Source organism: Mustela nigripes, chromosome 6 (genome assembly GCF_022355385.1).
Source record: "Mustela nigripes isolate SB6536 chromosome 6, MUSNIG.SB6536, whole genome shotgun sequence".
Taxonomy (NCBI): Eukaryota; Metazoa; Chordata; class Mammalia; order Carnivora; family Mustelidae; genus Mustela; species Mustela nigripes.
In genome coordinates, this window is record NC_081562.1 from 76,210,684 (window position 1) to 76,235,093 (window position 24,410).

The window sequence follows — 24,410 nt, forward strand, 5'->3', positions numbered from 1 at the left end:
TGATTAAAGGGCCAGACTGAGGTTTAAACCACCGGGTTCAAATCCTACCTCCACAACTTACTAGACATATGAATAACTGGGCGTTATTCAATCTCCCAGTGTCTAAAATCCCATTTGCAAAATGAAAAATAACATTACTCGATGATATGAAAATTAAATGAGTTAATACATTAAAATGCAATGTCCAGGGGAAGACATACTTCAGGAAGAGGAAAGAGCTCAAGTTGGATGAATCAGACTACATGATTTCACTTACATGAGGTATCTAAAACAGTCAAATACACAGAAGTAGAGAGAAGAATGGTGGTTGCTCGGGGTATGACGGGAGAGGGTGGGGGAAGGGAATGGGAAATGGGTTGTTGCTACTCACTGGGCATAAAGTTTTAGTTACTCACATTGAGTAAGCTCTAGGGATCTGCTGTACAATATTGTACATTTAGTTACTAATACTGTCCCGTGCACTTAAAAATTCAAGAGAACAGATCTCATGTTAGAGGCTTTGACCACAACAATAAAGTCTAAAAAATATGTAAAGAAATAAGGCAGAAAGAATATTATAATCTCTTCTGTTTCCTTGCACTATACTTTGCTAAATTTTTCTATGAATGAAGGAAGAAAGGGAAGGAGGGGAAAAGTTCCTTGTTTTTTTTTAATGGCCTGAAATTATGTTAAAAATATTAAGTAAAAAAAAAAATCAGGGGGCATGAAGTACAAAAGCGTGACAGTGAAAGATACTAAGTCCCAACATGTAGGCAGTTCTTATTCAAAACACACACACACAAACACACACACACACACCCTGCTTCATGGGACTTAAAATAACAAAACTGAAAAAGGTGGCATTTAAACAGTCTTTACTAAACCATTTTATTTTAAAACCGTTCTCTTTCTGGCTGACCTTGACATCACACAATGAAAGCAGTTACAAAGTAGAAGTCACTGCACCTGACTAGTCATTCACCTGTTCAAGGAGAAAAATCAGATTCTTCAAAATACCTTACTGAAACCAATAATCAATAACGGTTGCCTTTTATTAAAGAAAGTCTTTTTTTTTTTAAGATTTTTATTTATTTGACAGACAGAGATCACAAGTAGGCAGAGAGGCAGGCAGAGAGAGAGAAAGAAGCAGGCTCCCTCCTATGCAGAGAGCCCAATGTGGTGCTCGATCCCGGGACCCTGAGATCATGGCCTGAGCTGAAGGTAGAGGCTTTAACCCACTGAGCCACCCAGGCGCCCCAAAGAAAGTATTAATTAAACAGCTATCACAGCTCCGGAAGTTCTATATGGGTGGGCCTTGAGGGTATTAATTTGTCTGGGAAAGAGCTAGGGCTCTTGTCCTGAAGTAGTGTTGACAGACCCAAGTATATTATACTGAAGAAATCCTAACAATGCTCTTACTCCCACTTTACATTAAGATTGAGAAACACCAAGCTTTATTAAAAAGTAAAAACACCAAACTGTGCTGAGGACTGGGAAGGAAGACGAAGATGAGGAGATAGGGAGGGGGGTGGGAACCTAAACTCCAGGAAAGGCACGTGACCCAAGTGACTTTTGTTTTCACAAGAATTCCTTTGGAAATACTTTTTTTTAAACAATGACAAGAGTGAAGATGAATGTTTATCCTAGCTTCATAAAATGTGTAGTACAGTGCCTGTACCTACTGGTTTTGAGAGTCTCTTAATCTCTGAATATCTGATCTAAATAACTCAACTACAATTGGGGTAACTATGAAATAATTTCTAGTTTGTAGAAATTGGTGACTTTACCAAAAAGGTGCCTACGAGCATAAGACTATTTGCAAGTCAATCACCTCAAAAACACTAAATAATTGTTTTTCGTGAGAGGATTCATGCAAGTAGCAGAATGAATCACTGAACGAGTCAAGAGAGAACTGAGGCACTAGAGAAGGTCCCAGAGCCATGGGGCTGGCTTCCAGAGCTGCCGTGCTCATATTTTACAAATTACCAGAACATAAAATAATGTCCTTGATTTCATAAAGAGAGATTCAAACTATATTCAAGAAAAGTAAATTTAATAATTTAAAAGGAACCCCAAAATAATAAAATAAAATGACTCAGGTGTTGTGAGTCAAACCAACGTTTACTAAACACTAATGGAAGGACACTGCCCCACTGAAGATTTCTCCTTCTAACCCCTGGACAGGTGTCTCTGTCTGTATGCAGACTGCCTGCTCAGAGAGACTGGACATTCACTGGAGGAGTCTGTCTCACTGTTGGCTAGGTCTAAGTGTGGGTTAAAAGAAATAATGCAAACATATTTAAAATATAAAAGATGAACACAGAGGGACGCCTGGGTGGCTCAGTGAGTTAAAGCCTCTGCCTTCTGCTCAGGTCATGATTCCAGGGTCCTGGGATCAAGCCCCGCATCTGGCTCTCTGCTTAGCAGGGAGCCTGCTTCCTCCTCTCTCTCTTTCTGCCTGCCTCTCTGCCTACTTGTGATCTCTGTCAAATAAATAAATAAAATCTTTAAAAAAAAAAAAAGATGTACACAGACACATACTATCTGGTATTTTTAATTTTTCTTGATTTTCAAGAGCATTCTAGTACCTTGAAAATACTTTTGAATACTAACTCTGTCTGTTATCAAGCCTAACAGCCACTTAGCTTGGTCTGGGTTCCCCAGATTTGATAAGCATGAAGCATTCAGGACTGAGCTCTAGTTGTACCCTTCTGGAGACCTCCTTCTGGGCCTCTTCTTTAATCCTGCCAGAGCATCCAACTAAATTATGTCATTTTTTTCTCTGCCAGATTTCAGAGATTACTTGTCATTATCCCCCATGGGATTAACACAGTTTATTTACCACCTAGTACAAAGTAAATACTCTATTAAATATGTTAAATGAAAGAAGAGTATGTCAAATTCCTTACCTGCAGAATTTCCCTACAGCATTTCAGCAATGCTTTCAAAAAAAAAAAAAAAGAGGTTTGGTAAGACATTCTTAGTGAACCTCCCCCCCAAAAAAAGCTCCTAGTAAACATCAGACTCTTTTCTAAATCTTTCTAAATCTTCACTTTAGCATTTTATAATTTTGCTAGAAATTAATGTATGTTAATCTATAACTCCAAGAGTTCATTCCCTTTGGAACAATTAAAGCATTGTTTGCCTATATGCCTGATCTCTGGATACCTCATCTTTATGACCTCTTAGGAATAAAAGAGAAAAAAATTACTGACTGTGGCTTTGAGTTCACATCTACAAATTCCTTTAATCCAAGCTGGATTAAGTCTTCTAGTTATTCAATTAAGCAAATAAATTTAACTATTAACCAAAGCAGTAGTTTATCTATATGCAGAGCTTAATGCTTATTAATAACGATTATTCTCAATGCTTAATACATCTAAATATTTGAAAATGGGTGTTATATTTAGAAAAATATAATTTTGAAAATGCTCCAGAACATAATGATCTCTTACACAGATGAAGATTAAGTAAATGACTGTGTAATTATCAAGTGAATATCACAAAATTATGTGTTTCTTTACCAACATTCATGTTTTTCTTAATTAAGGTTAAGGAGTTCATTTTTTAAAAATGAGCTCTTCCTCAATCTCAGCACCTGTTCTTTCATGATAAATAATGACCTTTACATTTGTAACTAGTTTATAATACCTTAGAAAAAGCAAATGAAATCACTGCCACACAACCTTTACTAAGACATTCTTGTTAGAGATGTATACATGTAGAAACTTTGTATTATATCAGATAAGGCCCCTTAATTCCACTTAATGTATTGGACTTTGTGCAGTAAGTTAAATATTGACAAGACATATTCATTCATAAGAATATCATTAGATCCTTTGGAGTTCACTCATGTTGACATTATTAAAGTTTCACTCATTTGTTCCTATTTATTTCACAGGAGGAGGTGGAAACAGATCCAAAAATAAAAGCGAGTTTTGTATACCATAATGAAAGACTGAACTGCAATTAAAGTTCAAATTGGCCAACTACTGACAACCAAGAGTAGGAGGACATCAAAAATTTGATGGAGTAACTTCCACTGCTTTCTGTCCAGACCTACATTTCAAGATTCAAATCACACTATGAAAATTTCTTATTTTCTCTCTCAGTTTAGCCGGGATCCAGGGATGGGAATCTAGGTAACTCATCCATCTGCTCTCATACTATCAGGCAAATTATAGCTCTACAGAAGGTTTTCCTGCTAACGTGCCAGGAAAACCTATTCAGTAGAGTCTGAGTAGCTCACCAACTCAAGATGTTGATGTCTGTCTACAATAGAGAGAAAATGGGCATAAAAATCAACTTAATCAAACGCAGGTACCAGCAATCGATCTGGTAGACTACAGGAATTTTAAAATGGGGGGGGGCACCTGGGTGGCTCAGTGGGTTAAGCCTCTGCCTTCGGCTCAGGTCATGATCCCAGGGTCCTGAGATCGAGGCCTGCATCAAGCCCCACATCGGGCTCTCTGCTCGGCAGGGAGCCTGCTTCCTCCCTCTCTCTCTGCCTGCCTCTCTGCCTATTTGTGATCTCTATCAAATAAATAAATAAAATCTTTTTTCAAAAAAGGGGGGTAGGCAAAAGACACCATCTCTGTACCTTTAAAACTTAACAGTATGGTAGAGAACACAACCATATGAAAACACAATTACAACAAGAACATTAATAGCTAATATATATTGAGCCCTTACCAAGTATTAGGAACTACACTAAGCTTTTTTTTTTTTTTTTTTTTAACATATAATGTATTATTTACTTCAGGGGTACAGGTGTGTGAGTCATTAGTCTTACACAATTCACAGCACATACCCTCCCCAATGTCCAGCACACAGCCACCCCATCTCTCCTCTCCCTTCCACTCCAGCACCTCTCAGTTTGTTTCCTGAGATAAAAAGTCTCTTACGGTTTTTCTCCCTCCCTGGTCCCATCTTGTTTCATTTTTTCCCTCCCTACCCATTACAACCCCCCACCCTGCCTCTCAAATTCCTCCTATCAGAGAGTACGCTAAGCTTTTAAGAGAAAAGTACTTACCAACTGACCCATCTAACAACACTATGAAGTTCTTCGTGAAGCCTGACTTGCTAGCTCCAGGCAGACTTCATCTGTACCCGTGGCACCTGTACTACTGGTGCACCTCGCTCAATGATAGATTCAGACCATACATGTGCACAGAAGCAGTAGAGAGAAACATGTAAGAAAGTGTGTCTGGGATAAGGAGAATGGTTTCACAGGTAGTAAGAGTTAGAGGGATGTACAAGATTAAAAATCTCATGGAACGGTAAACAGGAAAATCTGGCTGAAGCCAGACACAATTTGATTATTTTGTTTGCTTATTTTGTTTGTTACCACAATTTGGACTAGTGATCCTGCCACTTCATTGTTATGAAGAGTCACAAGCTGGCTTTGCTTGAATCATAGCCCCACTTTTCATATCCAGAATTATGTCAAAATAACATTTAAGAATCAGAGCAACCTTAAGATCTTAACTATTTTTAAAATTCCATATATTTAAGACCATCTTTTAAAACTTATCGTATAATACATTTGTATAAAGTTTTCTCTCTTAAATTTACAACCAGATCCATAATGGATTTTTTAAAAAATCCTAAACTACCAGGATTTAACTGTTACAGAACATGAAAGGTGGATTGAATACTAAGAAGAGAGCAAGATGAATTTCAAATTCCAAACACAAGTTTTATCCAGGAAAAAGATTTACTGAATTTTGAAAACTGGAATCAGGGAGGACTTCAAGTTCAGGAAAAATTCATCAGGCCTCTTTCCAGTAGGGGTGAAGTAGGGCTCTCCAGGCCCCTGCCATCTTGCTTCAATTCCAAATTCAACGACAAAGATGCAACTACTAAATCACAAGAATCCCTTTTCCCAAGCCTCCATGCCAGGAAAGAGCAGATACTAGAGCATCAGTGGCATCAGAGAAGAGCACAGACCACAACAGAAGTTTGCACTCCAGCCACTTCAGTATCATGGGTCAACGTGGTACTCTAAGTGCATCCACGGAAGTCCCTGATTATTTTTCAAACGAGTCAACTTCCATTTTTTTTGGATTTGCACGCCTGATGAAGGATTTGCCTTTGTCCCAGGTACTGAGAACACGGTCAGGCTTAGATGTCTTAAGTGGACTTAAAAATACCTATTTTCCCCCAACTACTTTACAACATTTGAAATCACAAACGTGAATCAGAAGTAACCCTAGAGACCATTTCATTAACCCAATCCATGGCACAAATTTTCTACAATATGACATCTCTGACGTGTATGTCAATCCACTCTCGGCTCAGAACTACTCACCAGAGTTACACTGTTTTTACCTACATAGGAAACATTTGCTGAATGACCGCAGTGTGCTAGGCACTATTCTAGGCACTGGTTAGAACGAGGTAAACAAAGCCTGCTTCCATGGAGGTTACATTTTATGGCAGGCAAACAAAGAACGCAAGTATCAGAGAAAAACATGACAGAATAACAAAGCAAGGAGAAAAAATAAAAAGTAAAAAAAAATAATAAAAAACGGGAATAAAAGTAGGGTTAGGAAGTAGCAGCAGTGGGAGGCTGTAACTTAAGACAACCATGGAAGTACACAGATGAGGGAATGATGATATGCAGGCAGTGTTTTCCCAGAAGAGGAATTAGACTAAGCAAAGGTCTGGAATGATAATTTTTATGTCCCTAGCGGCCAGGGTAGCTTAGAGCAGGAGTAAAGAAAAGTAGTAGAGAAGAAGGTCCAGAACAGTGCAGTGCTACAGGCCACTGGCGTGTCCTGAGACAGCTGGGGAGTGACAGAGGGCAGCACTCTGACTAGCACCAAGGTGGCATGATCTTATTTATATCTTGTAAGAATCACTCCAGCTGTCAAGTGCAGAAAAGACGACAGAGGTGTCAAGGAAGAGGCAGGGTGAACAGTTAGGAGACTTGCAATGCTCCAAGTGAGAGATGTCATTTTAGATCAGGATGTTAAAAGAAGAAGTGATGAAAAATAGATCCTACCCATAATTAGAAGACAGACTCAAAGATTTTCAGGCAGGGGCACCTGGGGGCTCAGGGGGTTAAGCCTCTGCCTTTGGCTCAGGTCAGGGTCTCAGGCCTGGGATCGAGCTCCACATCGGGCTCTCTGCTCAGCACAGAGCCTGCTTTCCCCCGCTCTGTCTGTCTCTCTGCCTACTTGTGATCTCTGTCTAATAAATAAATAAAATCTTAAAAAAAAAAAACCAGATTTTTAGGCAGATTGGATGTGGGACATAGGTAAAAGTCAAGGAGGACTCCAAGGCTTTGGACTCAAACACGAAGAATGCCCTCCCCTGGTATGTGGAAGATGGGAGGCAAAGTAGGAAGCTGGATGAGAAGATGGGCTCAAGAGTCTGTAGATCAAGAAAGAGGTCTGGGTGAGATTCTAGATAGTTGTCAGCAAACACAAGGCATTCCAAAAGCCATGAGCCAGGTGAAGAGCAACAAAGGAGTGACTGTGAACAGAGGAGAGGAGAGCTCCAAGAATAAGCCCCCCACTCCAAGAGAAGGGCTTGCCAATAAGTGTTATGAAAGATGAAAGAGAATTTCAAAGGAGACTGAGAAGGAACAGGCCTAAGGAAAAAGAGGTAGAGCGTGGCATCCTTGAAACCAAAGAAAGTATCTGGGGAAGGCATGACGTAATGTGTCAGTGCCTGTGACAGGTCAAGTAAGAGCAGGTCCAAAAATGGTCTCTGGGACGAGCAACACAGGGCATGGCCATCTTAACGAGAGCGACACTGGTGAAGTGGGAAGGGCAAAACCTGTGGGGAAAGGGGTCCCAAAAGAAAGAGAAGGGAGGAACTCAAGAGAAGGAATATATGCAGCTGTGTCAAGTCAAGAAAAGGAGATAAACAAGACAGTAACTGAAAGATGAAGTAAGGTAGAAAGGATTTCCTTAAAGGTGGCGCCAACCTTTGTTGCAACCTTGTGCATGCTTATGGGAATGATCCAGTAGAAAGGGAAAATGTACACAATAAAAGAGGGAAATAGCTGGAATGACAGTTGAACCGGAAAGAGAGAGGAGCTCTCAGACCTGAGTGCGAGGGTGCACTGACAGAAACTCGGACAGGGCATGCGGAGGAACTGAAAGAAAGTAGAGCGTTTGGCTGGGAGCAGGCAGAAACATCAGAGGATGCAGGGGAGACGGGGAGTTCGTAGACGTTCTCGTTCTGTTTTTCTCAGTGATAAAATAAGCAACATCCTTTCCTGGGTACATAAAAGAATAAGATCCTAGAAATGTACATCCCCTATCATGGAATCTCATTAATTCATAAAAGGAGATAAAAGTTAGGGGGAAAATACATTTAAGCAACTTTCAGATGATTAGATTCTTTATAACGTTTTGATTTGATCGTTTCTTAAAAACTTCATTCCATAGAATATAGAGGTAAAATCTCATTTGGAAAAAAAATAATTGTCATCAGAGTCTTTTGTTATATATGTGTCTGTGTATTTTGAAACAAAAATCCGAATTCCAGGTAAAGCTATATTAATAAATATATAAAGGCAATTGTAACAAAATTTAAAAAACATTTTGTCACATGTTAACTACATATACAATGTTATGCCTTCTTTCAAACTCCAAGTCCATTCATGATTTTTTATTTAGTTGTATGTAGTTGTTAATCAGATTCTATTCTTTAGGTTGTTTGTGGATTTGTATGTATCCCAGATGCACATGGTTTCATGGTTTCATATTAATGGCAATGTAATGTTCTACCACATAATTATTTCCTAATCACTAGGCACTCAGAGATTTTCCCCATTTTTTATTATTATTATCTTATAATGTATTATTTGTTTCGGGGTACAGGTCTGTGATTCATCAGTCTTACACAGTTCACAGCACTCACCATAGCACAGGCCCTCCCTAGTGTCCGTAACCCATCACTCCCATCCCAACCCTAAGCAACCCTCAGTTTGTTTCCTGAGATTAAGTGTCTCTTATGCTCTTATGGTTTGTCTCTCTCTCTCTCTTTTTTTAAGAGGGTATGGGCAAGTGGGGCGGTAGGGGGAGGGAGTCTGAGGGAGAGAGAGAATCCTCAAGCAGACTCCACTGAGTCCCAAGCAGGGTTTGATCCCAGGACTCCACCATCATGACCTGAGCTGAAATAAGAACGGCCGCTCAACCAAATGAGTCACCCAGGTGGCCCTCCCCCAGCTGTTGGTTGTTTTGGGTTTTTTTAAATATTTTATTTATTTTTTCGAGAGAGATCATAAGTAGGCAGAGAGAGAGGAGGAAGCAGGCTCCCCACCAAGGAGAGAGCCTGATGTGAGGATGAATCCCAGGACCCTGGGGTTATGACCTGAGCCGAAGGCAAAGGCTTTAACCCTCTGAGCCACCCAGCGCCGCACCCCCCACTGCAGTTGTTTTAAATTACAGATTGTACATCTATAAATATCCTCATGCAAACAGAGTTTATTTCCTTATACTATAATCCCTCAAGTGAAATTTCCAGATCAAAAAGTATCAGCAGTTTACAAATGAACTTCAAAAACACCGACCTTGCATTATTGACTTCTGTACTGCAGTGTTTAATTTGGTACTAATATATGTCAATAATTCGAAATAGGTTTGTTGAATTAGTGAACAAAAGAGCAAATGAATGAAACATGTTAAACATGTCAGGATACTATGTAGACTATTCTCTACAAAAAATTATTGCAGGAGCACCTGGGTGGCTCAGTTGGCTAAGTGTCTGCCTTCAGCTCAGTCATGATCCCAGGCTCCTGGGATCAGGAAGCCCGTTTCTCCCTCTCTCTCTGCCCCTTCCACTCTGCTTGTGCTCTCCCACACGCAAGCGGTCTCTAACTGACACATAAAATCTTTAATAAAAATTTTAAAGATTTTAAAAAATTATTCCATTTTCCAACCAGAAAAGCTCTTCCTAGGGTACAACTAGCCAAGTTGTTTCTAATTTGCTCATTTAGTATGATGTAACCTTAATTATAACTTCAAATTATTAACAAGGTTTAACATTTGGCTAAGAGTTTATTCACTAATTGCATTTACTTTGCTGTTAAACAGTCTATTTAATATGGTATGAGCATATTTTTTTCTGTTAAACAAATGTACCACAATATTTTTTCAATCTGTCATCTTGCTTTTAAAACCCCTAAAGGTTTTAAGGATGCCTAAGCGGCTCAGTCGGTTAAGTATCTGCCTTGGCCTGGGGTCATGATCCCAGGATCTGAGGATCGAGTCCCGGATCAGGCTCCTTGCTCAGCAAGAAGCCTGCTTCTCTCTCTGCCTGCCATCTCCCCTGCTTATGCTACCTTTCTCTCTGACAAATAAACAAACAGAATCTTAAAAAAAAAAAAAACAAAAAACTCTAGAGGTCTTAAAAATTATAATGAACCATATCACTGATAAAATCACTCCATTCCTATTTTTTAAACTTTAATATCATAATACCTTACAATATTGAGACTAAATTTCATTTACATTTTTATTCATACTATTTCCTTTTATCAATTATTTAATAATTCTTTTACCTGTTGTCTTATCTGATTTGTTGAATACTAAATCCAAATAGCTGGACCTATTGCTGAAATTGTCATTCTATGCTACTCATCTCTTTTCTGACTTTAATAACATATTATTGCCATATAATAAAGTATTATATATTTAGAGTAATTTTTATCTAGTCTTTCATTACCGCTCCCTTAACCTCATCACCATTCCTTTGACAATCAGTTTTAGAATCCTACAAAGTATCTTACAAGGATTTTAATTACATACATGTAATTAAATTACATGAAATACATTAAATCCATCTACTTACCTAGGAAATATCACTATGACTATTCAAACTTCCACAATCAAGAACTGGATTTTTCATCTAATGGAGAGGTAGGGCACACACAGGTCCTTGATCAGAAACCCAGATTTGAATTTCAGCACTGTCATGAACACTGATAATGTATCAAACTTCTCTACACTTCCTTAAATTCACTTGAAGTATGGAAAATATGAACCTTCTTGGTTAATGAGTGAATACACATAAAACACAAGCACACACAGGCATAAAGGAAGAGCTTTGCTTCAGGATCTCTCTACTGTCCTTTGACTTTTTAAAATACTTCTAATAAGCTGCCTTTAAGTAAGCATTACGCCCTAGGAAATGAAGATTAGGGATTTTCAGAAAGAGATTATTCAAGAAAAAATGACACACTGTTAGAATTCTAGGTTTTTGGATGAATTTTAACACTGGAATCATTTAAAAGAGACAAGTACATGAAATAATAGTAAACTTCTAAAATTCTACATATTTTCCTCACATAGGAGTGAATAAAATGAAAGATTCTGTAAGAATTCCCAAAAAGCTTTCATTCAACAGGCCCAAGAAAGGACAGGAACAGTTTTGGGTTTTGTGTTTTCTGCATCAGAAACTTCACCTGCGGCACCAACTTCACTACCGGGTGGGCGAGACGGCCTGTGAGCCCTGCATGACCTCTGAGATGCACGTGCCACTTACCTGCAAAATCACAGGCGGTGGGGTTACAGTGAGTTCACTAGTCCGAAAACAGTGGAATGAGGAAAATCAGAAGCCATTTCCTTTATGATTTTATAGTAAATATTAGAATTAGGTGCTTGGCAGTAACTTCTTCAGATCTTACCCTAATGTTAATTTATAATGATGCCTGCATTTCCAGAATCTGTGAAGTCCGCTGTCAGGTGTGCCTGCAACTCGTTTTCAGTCATCATACTTTTCTTTCAGAACTACAAGCAGTTGCTAAATGAAAACTAAATGGTCAGTGTTTAGTCCTTGAATATGATGCATGCAATTTTGGTTTCCAATTTTCTCTGTTGTAAGGAATAAGCGTATGACATAGAGTCATAAACTAAGCCCCAAAATACAATAATGGAGTTTTATATGAAAGCTTCCATTACTAAAATTCTTTTTACTACAAGGCTATTACTTTCAAGTTTTTATTAAAACTATTCATTCTTTGTCTCTTAAGAAGCATATATATCTTTTCCACTGGGAACTGAACTATTTTGTCTACAAACAGGAACAGAAAATATTACATAAAATATTACATTATAGACATATCTAATAGCACAGCTCCAGCTGGTCTCTTACCACTAGCCAATATTATACCCTAACAAATAGGTTCCCAGTTGGACTACCTTCTTATCCAAGTCCTATACCTCTGGAGGGAAAACTGCTTGCTCTCCTCAATGCTTTGTATTTATCCCCTTCTCCCTTTCCTCACCAGAAAACTATCCTCTCAGAGGACCTATGTTTATAAGCTTCTCCAAGACCCAGTTCAAAACTTCTCCAGTCTTGCTAAACTGTACATAATTTCAAATAAACACTTGAAAGACAGTACTGTTCTGCTTTCAAATTACTCATTCTTCCAAATTTGTTCAATGCATACTATGGAATTTTTACTCATCTGTTAATAGTTATGATAAACATTAAGATCTAATAATAATTTTATTTCCCCTAACTGCAAAATGTTGGTAGGGTGACGACAGAGATGGCTACACCTGATAACACAGCTACTGTTTTCCTGATACCCAGGTACCTGTACATGCATGAGCTCATGTACTTTCTACAGCAACCCTGTTTTCTAAGTGCTATCATAACACTCACTCTAGAGATGTGGAAACTGAGGCACACAGTGGTAATGTGCCAAGGGTTACACAGGTCATGTGTGACTATTTAACAAAACAGTGATGCTTTCCCTTGCCAGGTACTGTGAAAGCAACTTAGAAATAAACTCATTTAATCCTCAAAACTACCCTAAGAGGCAAGTATCATCCCCATTCTTCCAATGAGGATACTGAAGCACAAGACTTACCATGACCTCCCGAGTCGTTAAGTGGCCAGCCAGGGTCTGAGCCCAGGCAGTGCAGACCAGATGCCTTAAGCTTCACCAGGCTACTCCACTTTCTGAATTAACAGTGCAGCAATCAAATGTGGATCTGAGGTTTCTAAGTGTTAAACTATAGCAACATCCTGTTGAGAATTATATTTATGTGTTCTTTAGTTTTACATATTCGGTCCACATATTTCTTTTAACATTATTTATTTGAGAGAGCAGGAGGGAGTAAGTGGGGGAGTGGCGGAGGGAGAGAATCCGCAGGTAGACTCCCTTCTATTAGCAGAGCCCCACGGGGTGCTTGAGCCACAACCCATGAGATGATGACCTGAGGTGAAAGAGAGTTGGAAGCTTAACTGACTGAGCCACCCAGGTGCTCCTACATATATTCTTTATCTACATTCTTTAGTATACACATTTAAGAGCTTAATATATAAAAATTATGGTACTAAGTGCGGTGAGAGGACTTAAATACTATTAATACCTTATTAGTTAATACCAGGAGTTTCTGGTCTATCAGTAGAAAAGAGCCATGGCCAAAAACCATAGGACAAAGAATGATGCAGTTAAACGCCATAAATACGGCTCAAAGAAAGTATTAATGTTTAGCAAAGGCCAACGAAGAACGTTTTCATGATAAAGCTGGACCTGGAAGGAAGGGTAAACATCCTACAGATACTTTTTTTTTTAGATTTTATTTATTTATTTGACGGGGAGAGAGAGAGCACACATGCACAAGGAGAGGGAGCAGCAGAGAGAGAGAGGGAGAAGCAAGCTCTCCATGGAGCAGGGAGCCTAATTCAGGGCTTGATCCCATGTCCCTCGGATCATGACCTGAGCTGAAGACAGACACAAACCCACTGAGACACCCAGGCACCCCAACATCCTACAGATACTTCTATCATAGGATTAACAACACATCACTGTGATCTCATGTTTTTCTTTCCCAGTAGACTTAGGTCTTTTAAAAACAAGGAACTATTTTTATCTTCATCTCTCTAGCACTCAACAAAGTCATCACTCAGAAAATGGCTATGTGAAGAGGGTAGAGAGAATGTTATGGAAAAGCCCATTCCAAAAAGAGAGCGTAAGCTTAAAGAGAAAAGCAGAAAAGGAATTTTTAAAATCTTAGTTGCTGTACCACAGGCAGTATCTCTGTGCAGACCAAGTCCCGGGACCCCATTTTCACCGCATTCCATGAGAATGCAGCCCCTCTATGGGGATTATGGAGCTGCTAGATTGTACAACACAACAGGCCTGATTACAGGCATCCCTGGTCACACGTTCTTGGCATGGGAAAGAAATGTCCTAAGCAACTCTGCTTTTCTCCTTGCCACTCCTTGATATGCTGTGGCTGTACTCTTTTTTTTTTTAAAGATTTTATTTATTTATTTGACAGACAGAGATCACAAGTAGGCAGAGAGGCAGGCAGAGAGAGAGGAGGAAGCAGGCTCCCCGCTGAGCAGAGAGCCCCATGTGGGACTCGATCCCAGGACCCTGAGATCATGACCTGAGCCGAAGGCAGCGGCTTAACCCACTGAGCCACCCAGGCGCCCCATGTGGCTGTACTCTTGAAGAACTCATTTTAAGAGTTTATATTTTTTTTTTTTTTAAAGATTTTATTTATTTATTTGAGAGAGAGACAGTGAGAGAGAGCATGAGCGAGGAGAAGGTCAGAGAGTGAAGCAGACTCCCCATGGAGCTGGGAGCCTGATGTGGGACTCGATCCCGGGACTCCGGGATCATGACCTAAGCCTAAGGCAGTCGTCCAACCAACTGAGCCACCCAGGCGTCCCAAGAGTTTATATTTTAAAATTTAACATCCACCTAATATCATGGAAAATAATTTTGCTAGTTATATAATAATATTATATTATTATAATATAAAATAATTATGCTAGTTTCAGAGAGAAGGGACAGTACCACAGAGCAGTTGAGCATGGACAGACTCCAAAGCCAGACCTCTTGGGAGCCAACTGAGGCCCCACCACTCAGAAGCTTTATGACCACGAGAAAACTACTTCCTCTCTTTCTGCCTAAAACATCTTCATCGTGAAAAGAAAAAAAAAATGATATGGTCCCACCGGGCTATTATGAGGATTACGTGAACCTATGCAAAGCATTGAGCAGAGTGCCTGCCACAGAATAAACATGGAACAAGAGTTAGGTATTAATCGATTGCCCATTCACATCGGGCCCTGCAGAGTAACTGTTCATACTCCCCTCCCCACCCAGTGCAGGCCAGATACGATGAAATCAGGGACAGAATGCTGATGCTGGCACACAATGGTGCGCGCCCTCCTGCCCCCCCCCACCACCACCACACTGCTGTAGTGCTGTGAAATAAAATTCCTGCCATGTGGCTTCTGACACATGCTGCAAACCCCACCGCTCCAAACAGTGGTGCTAAGGCCCAAGTATAAAACATGCAGTACTCCCAGTGAAAGTTTAGAAGTATCTATAAAACTTAACTCTTTTTTCTTGACATCCAGGGAAATTAAATTTTAATTTGTGGAAAAAAAACATTTTGGGGTTTCCAGAGAGTACAGATTTTCCACGACAACAGAAGTTTTCTCCACAGAAGTGTTGCTACAACCTACTCTGAAGGTCAAAAGGAAAAGAAAGTTAAGAGGAATGAAAAGAGTTTTAGAGGGGGCACCTGGGTGGCTCAGTGGGTTAAGCCGCTGCCTTCGGCTCAGGTCATGATACCAGGGTCCTGGGATCGAGTCCCGCATCAGGCTCTCTGCTCAGCAGGGAGCCTGCTTCCCTCTTTCTCTCTCTCTTCCTGCCTCTCTGTCTACTGTGAAATCTCTCTGTCAAATAAATAAATAAAATCTTTAAAAAAAAAAAAAAAAAGAAAAGAGTTTTAGACAGGAAGGATGGATAAAGGAACCAAGTATGATCAGAAAAAGAAAAGGAAAATAGCCTCCTGGGCTTTTCAGTAAGAAAGCAAAGACTGCTTGCTCTTTGAGATCTGCGAGCAGGTTCTATATCATCAGATGTGTTAAAGTCAAAGGCATCAACGTCAAGGTAGTCAACTTAAACTGTGTTCTGACTTTGAACTTAAATACAGACAGAAATATGGACGGATGAAAAAGTAGTGTCTTAGACTGAAGTCACATGAACAACTTCATAGAACACATGTTAACAGGCTTCTCTGTCATCCTACTGACAACTCACTGGAAGAGGGTGTTGCCACACTACTAGGCAAACATAATTAGGTCATAATCCTCCTTGTAACTCTGCCACCAGGCAGAAAAGTAGAGTGGGTGGAGCACATACAATGTGTCTGAAACAAACAGAGGAAGTAAAACAAAGCTTTCCTTTGCATGTCCGTTTCATGCTGGTAAATCCAAATTGATGGCAAACAACAAAAATAAAATTACATCAGCTGATATTTTAAAAGCCTGGTTGATTCTAACTAATTCTGTTTACCTAAATTCTTTATTGACTTTAATCTCAGTACTGAGTGAGTTTTGTTGTTGTTGTTGTTTTTAAGATTTTATTTATGTATTTGACAGACAGAGATCACAAGTAGGCAGAGAGGCAGGGAGAGAGAGAGAGGGAAGCAGGCTCCCTGCTGAGCAGAGAGCCCGATGTGGGGCTCAATCCCAGGACCCTGAGATCATGATGTGAGTTGAAGGCAGAGGCTTAATCCACTTAACCACCCAGGTACCCCCCCCCAGTGAGTTTTTGATCAAACAAGACTTTACATTCGCTTTGCATCAAAGAAAAAGATTTCAAAGTGCTATCTGAATAAAAAAAAAAAGTTTTATTTTTAGAAATATTACTCTTATAACAGACTGATTATAAGGAACAATACGCAGCCACAAACTGTGTACCAGTAGAGGGAGTATTGGGACGGGAAAAACTGATAAAGATCTAAGATTAATTCAACAAACCCAATGCTGTATAATTAATGTCACTTCTCAGTAAAGGTTTTAAACACTGGTGAATATCTGAATTTAGACACTTCTTGGTACTTGCTACACAGGCACTAAGTCACTGCTTATAAGGAGCAGTGCAGTAAATGCCAACACCATGGAGAAAGGACTAAATGAGACAGTCTGGTCCCAGAACTCAACTCACGACAAGAACAAAATAAACCAGAGGAACCAAAGGGTACCTCTGGTGAAAACAAAAGTCTAAAGAAACGCCCTATTCAACCAGGCACTTGGTCAGCTGATTTTGTTGTAAAAAGAAAACAAAATCAAACACTGATACCCAATTTCTGAGGTTTCTTTCACCATACGACTCATTTAATACAGACGAACAACTATACTCTACTGTTTAGTTATCTTTAACCTTTTTCAAAGGTTTCTGTTGAAGCCTCCCCACCCCCGCACTCTTCCTACTCCAGTAACTAATAGCCACTTACTATACTTGACCCACCCTGCAGTAACCATCTCAGCAAAGAATTTCTAATACTACAAATTCATAGAGGTAAAAAGGTTTGCGGAAGAAATTAGAGTTTAAAAACAAAAGGGTGGGGAGAAAAAAGACCAGACACAAAGGATGTTTAATCTGATCGCATCATTTATAGCTTAAAACTTCCCATGACTGTCCCTATATAGATACTGTCAAAGAATCCCTATTCAGCATAAACCGCCCCCACCCCCGAAACATCATTCTAGTTTCATGAGGGCCCATCACCACCCTTCATTCACTTTGAGCTTCTACAACTGTTTTTTTATGCCTTTACACTTGCTGTTAATGCTACCGTAAATGCCCAGTAGAGTAATACAAGCAAAAGACTCTGAGTGGTTTTTTAATCCTTTGTACCAGTGACCTTGTCATTTAACTGATATAAACTGTTTCTACATCCAGCAAAAGTGGACCTGTTTCTCATCTACTTCAGAGTTAGAATAAATGAAATAACATACGTAAAGTAATGCAGGATGCCAAGTAGAAACTAAAGCACTAAATATTCGTTCCTTTTCCCAGCTACCTCTACATCTCAACTCCTACCTACCCTTTAAACCCCATTTTAAATACATGTTTGTAAAACCTTCCATGTGTTCAATTTACTCCCCCCACCTCAAAAAGAATCAACAGCCTATTCTTCTGGCTCATAGAGAAACTTCTATTGTATTTTAATTGTTTGTTGATGGTCTTTCCATTCTATTAGAGAATGAACACCTCCAGGGTGGGATTTTTATCTAGTTACTGCCTACTCCAAATCTGACAGAATCAATAATGTAAGCTTAATTAGCATTTGTTGAATAAATGAATGATCGCATTAAAGTATTAGAAACTAAAACCCTTAGATGGCCTTTCAAATATTTTGATAGTAACACTTTTTTAAAGAGCAGTCCTATGTTAAAATGGTACCCTAACAGAAATGGAATTATTTTTTTAATGTTTCTGCTCACTATTCCAAACAGTAAGTGCCTCCTATAGGCTAGGAATACCCATCAGTGAACAAAATGAACAAAAGCCCTGTCCCTATGGGCTTATATTTACTACGGGTAAATCTGTGGAAGAGTTTATAACAGCAAATTTGTCTGAAAAAAATAGCAAAAGCCACATTTTGTTATTCATCAACATCACTAAGTATCAAAAAGACCAAACAAAAACAAAAATAAAAACAAAACAAAAAACACCAAACTTCCCATAAAATTTAATTACTCAAAAAAAAAAAAAAAAGGCATGAAATTCACCCAGATTTAGTGTACTTAAGCAAGCAAAACTGATTTAGTGTCTCCCTAGCGCACCCCCCCCCCCAAAAAAAAAGCTCATGTTAAGGACACATTTCCTTGTAACTAAAAATAACTGACTTCTCCTTTCGGAGGTGAGTAATCCTTGTGAGTTTTAAGGATTTTACATGTACAATTACATGCTTTGTATAATCCTAATTCAAAATGTGGTCTATTTCAAAGCTTATTCATGACTTTAGCATTCCTCATTTTATAAGTAAAGAAGGCCTATGTACTTCGTATCAGGGTTTCTATTCTAAGAGTGTCTTGCTGACAGATGGGTCTCACCAGGACCATGTCTCAACTGGGATGAGGAGTCAGGCAAGCCACCCAGGTGTCAAAGAACAAGGATGTGAGATACACACGTGTCTACAGTTCCCGCACATCAACCTTTCCAATCTTACCTCCTCTTCATTCTCTTTGTTGCAACCACCTTGGACCCCAAGCTTAGAAGGTCCTTTCTGCATCTCTGTTAAAACACTATTCATGTGTCAACATACCATTTCTCCAAGGAAGAGCTTCCGGCTTCCTTCTCTTAGGATAACTGCAGCCTTTTTGAATGCATCAGCCGTCTCTCCCTGACAGATCTTCTCAGGGAGCCTCGCAAATTCTATCTGGATTATTCCTACCCTGCTACTCTTACTGGATTTAAATCCTCCTCACCATTCTGCTACCCACAACAGGGGCTCAATTTTCCCTGCAGATAAAGAGTAAACAGAGTATCCAAATACCCAATACTTGTCACACCTAAACTCTAGGAAGCTTCATTCAAAGATCTCTGCAAAACATTATCCAATTTCAAAATCACAAGATTCACTCTTACTGAACAAATCTTGCCACCTAAAATTGTTATTTCTAGGTCAGAAGGAACAATAAACATGGTTCATGCGTCCCAAGCAGAAAATAGGGAGAAAAGAAAGTTATTTATCGAAGGGTCCTGAAGGCACAGGTAGTTCCTCTACAAAGAGGTTTCATTTCAACTGTACTTTTTGGTCATTTTGGACTTTAATGTGCCAACTTAATATTTTACTGAGAGACTGGCCCTGCTTCCCTAATTAACAGTACAATAAACAAAAGTCAGTAATGACAGATTTGGGATATAAAGTGCAGTGAGCTAGAGTTTGGTCTCATGGTTCCTAAACAGGGAATAGTATAAATGGGGCTCACTTGCCCTTAAAGACTATAAGGAAGGGGGTGAAAAACATAGTATGTCAAGCAGTGAATGGACAAATCATTAGGAGTCCCAGGTTTAAAGAGTTTTTATCAAGCGCCAGCCATAGGGGGAAAAAAAAAATAACTTCAACAGCACTCTAAAGGAAACAAACTGACTTATAAAGTGAAACACTTAAAAAGCATCAGCAGCATGTCTTAGAAAAATTACTAGATTTACAACCCCCTACTTTCCCTCAAAAGTGCTTTCTAATAATACCGAGCACATTCCAAATAGCTTCTGTCTGCCAAGAACTTGCCAATTGTACCTCCCCTGCTCAGCAACCAGGGTGAAAAATCAATGCCAAGGGAACCTTAATCCTTTCATTTTTGAAGTAATTGCAAACATCTATCTTGCTGGGCATTTATCCACAGGGGGAGTGGCTCCTAAATGAATTTAATAAGTGAACATGACCTTTAATAGATAATTTGGTTCCCAATGGAAAGAGAGGCAAAGCAAAAAAGAATGGGTGGATATGGATTTAAAGAAAAAAGTTAGAAAAACACAGAGAGAAAAAAAAAAAAAAGAAAAGAAAAGAAAAACACAGAGAAGGAATTCATTTGGGAAAATATATGAAAGCAAGAGGCAACAAAACAGTGATGGCAAAAGAAAAAAAAAAAAAACAACTAATACTCCAAAGAAATGACTAGAGAAGGAACGAGTATATGGGTAGCAAAGAATAGAGTCCAGAATCACTTGATTAACTTTAAAAATTATCTTACTGGGAATTTAAGACTGATGGGACTCGGAGTTTGGAATCCTAGAAAAGAAAAGGGGCTAGCAGTAGAAAAAGTGAGACAATACAGTAAAGAGACCCTCCCCTCAGAAGCTCTAGAGGGACATCAGGTAGGGCTGGATCAAGGTGATGACTGGGGTTCACAGAAGTGCTAGGAGATGTAACAATCGCGCGGACTCACTTTCCATGGGAGATCGAAGATTCCACGTGGGCTTCTGGGAGGCCACAACGAACACCACCACCCCCACACACCCTCCGCCGGACACTTAGAGCCCAGAGTAACAAACAGATGGGCTCTCGAAACCAGACATGTGGAATGTTCTTGGGGCCACTAAGCCCGGACGGGGACCCCAGCGGGGCAAAAGGAATGCAGGGACCAGGGTCAAGGGCGCCCTTCGCAGAGAACCAACTCACCGATGCCGAGCCCCACGACCAGGCGGCCGGCGAGCAGCGTCTCCTTGTTGTTGGCCGCGGCCAGCACCGCGGACCCGGCCGTGAAGAGGGCACTGGCCAGCAGGATGGCGGCGCGGCGGCCGAAGACGCCGTTGAGGGCCCCGCCGGCCAGCGCCGAGACGGCGGCCGCCCCCACGGTGCTGGACACCAGCAGCTCCTGCCACAGCGCGTCCAGGCTGAGCTGCCGCTTGAGCAGCAGCATGGCCCCCGACACCACGCCGGTGTCATAGCCGAACAGGAAGCCGCCCAGCGCGGAGAAGACGGCCACCACGTACACGAAGGCGGGGGTCTCGTCCTGCTGGAACTGCCGCCGCGCCGCGCGCTCCAGGTCCCCGACGCCGCCGCCGCCCGCGCCCGCGCTCTGCAGGCTGGCGCTCGACTCGGCGGCCGCCAGGAGGCTGCGCTCCCCGGCCGCGCTCGCCGCGTCCGGCTCCTGCTGCTTCCTGCGCCGCTCGCCCATGAGGCTGCTCAGGCTCCGCAGCGTGTACTCCACATTCTCGCTCGCCTTGCGGGACATAGGGCAGGGGCCCGGGACTTCCCGGGGGGGCGAGGCTCCGCGGGCCGGCGGTCTCCGAGGGCTGGACAGCCCAAAAGGGCAGGACCTACGCCGCCGCCTTCCTCCTCCCGCCTCCCGCTCCGGCTGCCACGGCAGCAGCCGCCGCCGCGGCTGCTCCGGGTAGAAAGTTGCTGCCCGCGGAGCTCCGGCGCTGCGGAGTTGGAGCCTGGCGGGTCTCACTGGAGACTCACGCCCCGCGCCTGCCGAGCTGGCGCTGCGGAGCGGGCGGGAGGCGGGGCCGCGGGTCACGTGCACTCCGGGCCAGCGGGGCAGGGCCGCGGAGACGCTCCGCCCCCTCCCTGGGTGGAGCCAGGCTCGGGCCGCCCGAGACCTCTAAACCCCACTCTCCCGGTCTGGGGCGACCTCTGACCCAGGCTCCTTGATTTAGGGTACTGGCATCCTTAGAAAATAACCAGGCCTGGGGGCTGCAACTGGGGAGCTGGCCAGTGTGGGAATGCCAAGTTAATAGGCTTCAGACGAGAGAAAAGAGCTGCAATGCTTGCACAGTGTGGGAAGCCAGGGAGAGAAACCCTTAAAACAGCCTGATCTGCCTTCTAGCAACCGAGGGATGGCCAAAGCTGGAAAAGGCCTAGGAAGATAGATCCTGCTATGGTACATAGCAAGCCTTCTTTCTTCTATAATAGTGTGACGTAAATGAGCTAGCTCTGGAGCATTCACAGCTGTGTTCTCCCATCTCTACAAGCAGTCTCCCCTCATTGCCAGTCTCTCCTCAATTTATGCTTATTGTAAAGATATGGTACATCTTAATTCTTTAAGGACAGAGGTAACGCACCCCTCCTGCCGATGAATCCCAAAATTCTCCATGAATTCCTGATGTGTAAAAAAAAATTTACATGTATGCATTCCACTGGTGTATAACCAGATACTTCCCACTGGCAGAAATTAAACCTGTAGAATCCGATCTCTGATTTAATAGGCAGCCTCCACCTCCCTCCCCTAACAGGCGCACCAAATAAAGGAGGTGCCTTATTTGCTTGATACAAAACAAAGATGGCATTATTTGTAACTGATTTTTTTAAACTGTTAAATTAATTGCCTGTTGTTGAGTCCCCTCCACTTTAAGTCATTTGTAAATCATTTTATACAGTTCCACTTCAAAAGAGAAAGGTTTCTCTCTAATTTGCTTTCTTTAGGCTGAGGGCATGAGTTAAAGCAACATATGATTCTATTTCTTACAATTTCAGGGCCCTTATTTCCTTTATTTGAGCAAAAGTTTCTTAGCCTGAGGCCTATTTTTCATGCAGTTTTTTCCTCTTAGAGAAAAAGATTTTGTCATCCCTATTTCAACAAAAAGTTTTATTAGAATTTGCCAAAATTGCTTTCATTTGGATTGTCATGATTATCTCCGTAATATAGCTTTCTTTTCCAGCAACCAGGAAAAATGAATGAATGAGCTGAGAGGGTTTAACTGTTTAAACTGATTGTGTGGCTTTAAAGGAAGGCTCTATCCTGATTCCCAAGGATCAATTAAACAAAGAGCTCTTAGCTCCGGAGCAAGGAACTCTTTAATATTCAGACTTCAGGAAAGATTCAGGTGAGAGCGCATCTTTTTCCGCGTTTACTGTAGAAAACCTGCGCCCCCTGGTGGTGAATCGGCTCACCATTTTTAAAGAGACCGACTCCCTATGTGAGAATCGGCTGATATTGTTAAGTTACTCTTGTTGAGCTACAACAAACTGCCTTTTATTCCAAGCAGGTGTAGTAAGTGCTCCTGAGTATTCTTCGGTACAAATTCAGATTTGGTGTCACAGAACACTAAACCACTTAAAATTGTTCTGTATCATCAGGACATTTATAAATCTAAGGTCAGATTATATCTCAAAAGAAATACGACATGAAAAAAAAAAGTTATCAGAGAGTTAAGCAGAGTTCTCCTCCGCGTTGGAAGGAGCCAAGTTTATTTTACACCAGAGCAGATTCCTAAATGGAGTTCCCTGAATCCTGCTCCAGCTGCAGACCATGGTGAAATGGAAAGCTCGTCAGCGGAGAGTCAAGACGTTAGTCCCATCACTATTGCTGTTTTACTGTTCAACTTGGAACAAAGCTCTAGGTTACTTTGTACCTTGTTTTCTTTCTTTTTTTTTTTTTTTTAAAGATTTTATTTATTTATTTGACAGAGAGAGATCACAAGTAGGCAGAGAGGCAGGCAGAGAGAGAGGAGGAAGCAGGCTCCCTGCCGAGCAGAGAGCCCGATGCGGGACTCGATCTCAGGATCCTGAGATCATGACCCCAGCTGAAGGCAGCAGCCCAACCCACTGAGCCACCCAGGCGCCCTGTACCTTGTTTTCTTATTTGCATGGCAGATAAATGTTCCACTTTGGAACTCATTGGCTAGAGCGAGAATGGAAAAAACATATTTTGAAATACAAGTGGTTGCCATTACAGAGTAAATAGTAATTATAAACATCATGATTAGTTTGCAAGTAAAGTTCAAAAGCCCCTGTTTTAAGTATATTTGCTTTACAAACCTCCAGGAACACTAAGGATTTGCCATAGAAGAGGGGGAAAAGGGGCAACTGGGTAGCTCAGTGGGTTAAACGTCTGCCTTCCGCTTAGGTCATGAACCCAGGCTCCTGGGCTCAGGCTCCTCTTGGGCTCCCTGCTCAGTAGGGAGTGTGCTCCTCCCTCTTTCTCTGCCCCTCCCCCGGCTTGTGCTTGCTTTCTCTTTCTCTCTCTCTGTCAAATAAAGTAATAAATCCTTAATAAAAAGAAAAAAAAAAAAAAGGAAGAGGGGTAGAAGAGGTTTTAGTTACACTGCTCTAGATCCTGAGTAACAGACCAATGAATTGGGTTATTAACTCTGTAGAAGTTGTTGTTGTCTGTAGTGGGGGTAGTAGCAGTGTTGTCCTTGTGTTTATTGGATCTTTATTTTTAATTTTATGAGTAATTGATCCTTGCTGTAA

General features: G+C 41.1%; 1 protein-coding gene across 1 annotated transcript in view; it reads right to left on the reverse strand.

The window, feature by feature from the left end:
- The window catches only part of SLC2A13 (solute carrier family 2 member 13), a 378,809-nt gene extending 357,278 nt beyond the window's left edge, over positions 1-21,531 (reverse strand). Inside the window, exon 1 of the mRNA XM_059402898.1 lies at positions 20,892-21,531. Coding sequence (XP_059258881.1) covers positions 20,892-21,447 — 556 coding nt within the window. The 5' untranslated portion in view covers positions 21,448-21,531. The remainder of the gene's footprint in view (positions 1-20,891) is intronic.
- Positions 21,532-24,410: the final 2,879 nt, after the last annotated feature.